At 36.2% G+C, this 5,747-nt stretch overlaps 1 protein-coding gene across 1 annotated transcript; it reads right to left on the bottom strand.

The window, feature by feature from the left end:
- Positions 1-697: 697 nt before the first annotated feature.
- Positions 698-4,683, bottom strand: LOC111810450 (protein EARLY-RESPONSIVE TO DEHYDRATION 7, chloroplastic). Its single transcript, XM_023697156.2, has 4 exons — positions 3,385-4,683; positions 2,487-2,653; positions 1,887-1,971; positions 698-1,085 (listed from the first exon to the last, which is right to left on the bottom strand). Exons 1-4 carry the CDS (start codon positions 4,344-4,346, stop codon positions 896-898), a joined length of 1,404 nt encoding a protein of 467 aa, XP_023552924.2. The 5' UTR covers positions 4,347-4,683; the 3' UTR covers positions 698-895.
- Between the last annotated feature and the right edge of the window lie 1,064 nt (positions 4,684-5,747).

The raw sequence follows: 5,747 nt of genomic DNA, 5'->3' as shown, positions 1-5,747 counted from the left end.
TCATAACAGAATAGCTACAGTCTCAAGCATTGAGTTGATCGTTGATATTCATCAATCTTAAACAATGTTTCGATCAGAACATAATAGCTACTAGTCTCAAACATTGATTTAATCATATGATATATGATAGTCATCTATCTTAAACATTGATTCTATCATAACAGGATAGCTACTAGTCTCAAACATTGATTTGATCATATGACAGTCACCAATCTTAAATATTAATTCAATCAACAGAATAGCTATCAGTCTCAAACATTGATTTGATCATCTGATAGTCGTCAATCTTAAACATTGATTTGATCATAACAGAATAGCTACCAGTCTCAAACATTGATTTGATCATATGGTAGTCACCAATCTTAAACATTAATTCGATCCGAACAAAATAGCTACTTGATAGCTACTAGTCTCAAACATTAATTTGATCCTATGATATTGAGTTTGGGAAAAATACCTCAAACACTTGTTATGAAGGGAGAACGTGGACAAATTTTTTTGAAGTCATCTCAAACATAGTTTCTGCTTTTCGACATTTGTCAATGAGAACAAAATGGGGATTGAATATCCTGCAGACACTTGGTTAGAAACTGGTAGATTGTGACCAAGATTTACAGCCTTATATCAATGGAGGGACAAAGTTTTGAGCTTTTGGGATCTTGATGTGGGGGAAGAGAGCCATTATTGAAAGGAAACAGAAACCAATCATGTCATTCTTTTCATGATCCAAGTAATTGTATATACAGGCATTCTAAACAACAATATTTTTTTATAAAGAAACCAAGAGAGGGCATTGAGATGAAGTGGCTCACATCTTTAATAGCTCAACTTAATTTATGACAGCAGCTCATAAGCCATACCTACTATTAGCTAAATATCAAATAATTCCAACAATTTACTTGGAGTTCTTAGCCTTCGCCTCTGCAGCTGCGGCTTTAACAGCGGACTTTGCTAAAGCTGTTGGCTTAAGAGCACTTTTTGGATTCAGAGCTTTTCGTAACTTCAAAGCAGCCCATGCCGTCCCAACAGCGTGTCCAGCAGCCTCAAGGCCTTCATTGGTGGCATTAGCAGCTTGCTCCCCATACCTGCAACAAGAAAATAAGGAAAAGAATATAAAAGCATCATGAGTATGTGAAATGGCTTTTGAACTGCACCATCTGGCATGAAAATTGGAATTCTTTCAACATTTGGTCAAGCAGCAGGAAGATATCCAGAAATCTGTATAGCAAGTAAACTGAAAATATCTCCAGTATTTAAAACCAGACTCTTAACATAAGAATGTATCAAATTTAAGGTTTCATTCTGTCCTGTCATAGACCCTCACCCCAGTTATTAGTGTGGTTAAGAGTACGTGTTAGGGGGAGGAACTGAAGTATTATGTAAATGTAGTGTGATGTTATGTGAAGGCCCTTAGCCACATCGGTTGGGGAGGAGAACAAAGCATTTCTTATAAGGGTGTGGAAACCTCTCCCTAGTAGATGCGTTTTAAAAACCTTGAGGGGAAACACAAAAGGGAAAACCCAAAGAGGACAATATTTGCTACCGGTGAGCTTGGGCTGTTACAAATGGTATCAGAGCCAGACACCGGGCGGTGGCAAGCGAGGACGATGGGCCCCAAAGGAGGGTGGATTGTGAGATCCCACATCGGTTGGGGAGAAGAACAAAGCATTCCTTTTAAGGGTGTGGAAACCTCTCTTTAGCAGACACGTTTTAAAAACCTTGAGGGGAAGTCCAAAAGGGAAAACCCAAAGAGGCCAATATCTGCTAACGGTAGGCTTGGGCTGTTACAAAGGAACTCTCCGAACTTCCCTTGAGCTGTATTCTTGATACTCTCTGGTTCTTTTTACCTGTTCATAGTAAGACATGTGCAGTCGGTGACAGTTTACCTTGTGGTCACAAGTTCAGTTGTCACAGTGGAAGATGTAGCCATGACATTTTTTCCAGCAACTTCAACAGCATCAAAAACTTTGCCTGATTATCAGAAGATGAAATCAGTAATCAACTAAGCTACAAAAGGAATGCGTTCTTGTAGGGAAGGATTCATAAAGTGAAAATTCAGCAACTAAAGTATATCTATGATCCTAAGTAGCTAACCACAAGACTAGTTGAAGGATGAAGCAACCAACATGAAAGTTATAACCTATCATGATTGTGTTGTTAATTATCTAAGGACTGAATTTGGACAGAAGATATATACAGGAATCACATGCTTTAAAATTTTGGGATGACATGCTTTCTCATACAAATAATCAAATAATGTAAGTTTCGAGCTTAAGAAAGCTTTTCATCAACACCATGAAATATTCTCAAATAACAACATAAGTTCAAATTTTTCATCTATCTAGCATACTGAAGCTAACATGTCTCTCAAACATTTTAAAGTTATTTTTAACTAGTTCAGTGTGTATATAAGAAAAATCGAGTCAATAGATCGATACAGAGAAAAGGAAAGGAGATCGAAAAACGAAGTAGAGTTGACGACGAACCAAAGCCATCAAGAGAAGCTACTACAATTTCTCCGGGAAGCATTCCAAAAAACTTCTTGCCAACTTTCGAATTAGCCACTGAACTTGTAAGGAATCCTGAAACTTTAACAACTCCAGAGAGTACTCCAGTTGCTACTTTCTCCGACATCCTTGTCACCCTCTTGACCCTAAACAAAAACTCAGACCAAAAAAGTACTTGAGAGGTGTTTTCATGCAGTTTGCTCAAGAATTTCACAGCTCAAAGAAAAATCAAGCTACTCTCATGAATGCAATATGAAATTCATTTCAGAATAATGCTCAAATATCTACTTTTTATGTAGCTCTTAATTCCAGAGGTGGCTACAAACGTAATGCACCTAGAGTGTTGGCAATAACCTCTTCAAGTGCGTAAGCTCGTGGTTCCTATACCGCCACGTTTCCTGGTGATCGACTTATCAAGTTCCCGTTGAAATTCCAGAGGTGGCTACAAATGTAATGCATTCAGAGCGTTTCTTAAAGCATTGGGGTGCAAGTGTAAGAGATTGTTCATAAAAATGAGGGCTTCTAGAGGATAATTCTTGGGTTTAAGCACAATAACAGCTTGGGTTTAAGCTGTAGAACTGCATAAAATAACAAAAACTGGCACTTATTGCATAAAGATGCAACTGATTTTCTTAATATCCGTGAGGGTTCGGGCCAATCTGCAAGTTCATCGGCTATTCTCGTGCGATAAACTACATTTGATCGTCACGAAACCTAGTAAGATATTAAATCTTAGGCGATTACTATGACTTGAACTCATTACCTCTAAGAGTGATACACAATTGCCAACAATAATAGGATACCAATAAGCTCAAACCAAATGCTATGAACACAGAAATGAGTGCAAGAAAACAGATTTAACTTGAAAGGAAAGAACCTTTTAATCCTCTCGAGGGTTTCAGGGCTGATCTCTGTGTTAGAACAGGGGCCCATCCTCTTCTGCATAACCTCATTCCCCTGTTTCAACCTTTCTACAGTTACATCACCGCACCACAAAATCCCTTTAATCAATTGCCCTGATCCCGCTGCAATCAACTTTGCAGCCGTTCGATTGTAATCTTCCACATTAGGAGCCAATGTAGTCCAATACGCCGCACATTTCCCCTCCATTTCTTCTTTCTTCTTCTTCTCCGTCTTCAAATCCGCCGGCGACATCTCTTTGGCCAGAGACTCATCCAGAATCTCCACTTTCTTGGCACTCTCCGATACCTTCTGCATTGTAAAACTACTGTAATTCTGCAAAATCCCATCCAGTTTCTTCAACAATCCCTCTTGGCCTTTCGAAACAATCGTCAACCCGTAACTCAAATAATCATCCAACCCATTCTTCTTCCGGTCTTCCTCGTCACTCGAATCGGAGTCCGATCCACGTTCCTTAAGAGCCCGAAACGAGAAGAAGTAGTGCGAATCATCGAGCTTCACAGACGCCAAATCCTTCGCCAATGGCCATTGAATCTCATCGGCAACACGCGCTAGCACCGTAACAATACTCTCCCCTTGGCGAATAAGGACTATGGTCAAATCGCCGCAAGCGAGCTCAACACTGTACTGTTGATCAATCAAGTTGAGAATGGCGCCTGGGACTCTGATGAGAATCTCTTCCGCCGCAAGGGGAGGAGCCGAAGCCGAAGCCGAAGCCGGAGCCGGAGCCGAAGGAGGATGGCGGTAATCCATGTCGTCGGGAAACAGATTCTCCACCAAATCCTTCATATCGAGAGTGGGGTAAAGATTCGAACTCGACGATGGATTAGGATTCACAAAGGAAGGTGAAGGCGCATCGGGATTCGAGTGATTCACATGAGGGTAAAGAGAGTTCCGATACGGGTACTGTGAATCCATTGCTACGGAAGGGGAAAACAGAGATTTGGAGCTTCAAAGTATGGGGGGGGAGAATCGGAGAGGAGAGACAACTGGGGGAAATTGGTAAGAACAAGAATGGATCAAGAAACGAACTCCAATGCGATCACATTAATGAATTTAAGGGTTCATTTCAACAGTAATCGAGAAACTTTCCCGCGTCAAGATCATGTGAAAAGACCGATTTGTTGACTAATGATGATCAAAAAAAGGGCAAGTCGGACCATTTCATAGCTCGTACCATCATCGACAATCTGTTTTAGCTGTCGAAGCTCCGTCGCCATGGTTGGAGGATAATTATGAGGAAGACAAACAACAACTTGAATCTATTTTTCTTGTAGTTAAATTATATATAAGGACACATGTTTAGACTTTGATTTAATTGTTATTTAAAAAATATTAGTCAATATACAATCGAGTGAAAATTAATTATTTAAATGATGATAGCGATAGTTTTTAAAATTAAGTAATAACAATCTTAAATTTATATATTAATTATAAATAATATCATGTTTGCCTTACAATTTTTATGAATAGTAATAACAACCTTAAATTTCTATATAATTATAAATAATATCATAATTCATATTCATATGTTAATGTTTAAAATGCTAATATCTCAATTTTATAATGATTTTGAATATAAATAATTTTTAAAATTTCATTTAAAAATTATTATTACTAAATTGAGTTTAGTGATAATTTAATTATATTTTGTCAATTTTTATAAATATAATTGAAATATTAATTTATCATTTGTGTCGATGTTGAACTTATAAACATTATGTCGGGAGAAATATCGACAAGTAAGTTACTATTAACTATTTAGTTTTTTATTTTAAAAATTTGGACCTACATTAATACTAAGATTTAAAAGGGTGTTTTTGTGTTGTAACAACTTTTTGAAATATTTTCAAATTTCAAGTTTGTAAACTTACAATTAAATTATTCAGAGTTGTAATAACTTTTCAAAAATATTTTCAAAATTCAAATAGTTTTGCAAACTTAAAAAAAAAAAAAAAAAAATAGTTTTTTGAAACTTGTTTATTAATTTAAAATTTAACCAAACTATTAAATTTAAAAAAAAAAATACAAATATTAAACTATTATAAATTACAAATTTATTTCCAAGTTGCACCCTAATAAATCATTAAATTTTTAATTTTATATAAAAATAAATTTATAAATCTTAGAATATTTAATAAATTCTTAGCTATGCATTTAAAATTGAAAGTAAAGTACTAGAAACAAAAGTCAATATTTTGCCTAATAAATTAAAAAAAATGAATAAGACAAAGTTCCTAAGCCTAAGCCTAAGCCGCAATGTTCTTCAGTTATAATTTGAAAGAAAATAAACAGAATAAAGAACAATAACAAAAGAAG

The sequence above is a fragment of the Cucurbita pepo genome, chromosome 14 (genome assembly GCF_057944985.1).
Source record: "Cucurbita pepo subsp. pepo isolate OVF chromosome 14, ASM5794498v1, whole genome shotgun sequence".
Taxonomy (NCBI): Eukaryota; Viridiplantae; Streptophyta; class Magnoliopsida; order Cucurbitales; family Cucurbitaceae; genus Cucurbita; species Cucurbita pepo.
Note: the sequence above shows the minus strand (reverse complement) of the source record. Positions and strands in the feature narration are given on the sequence as shown.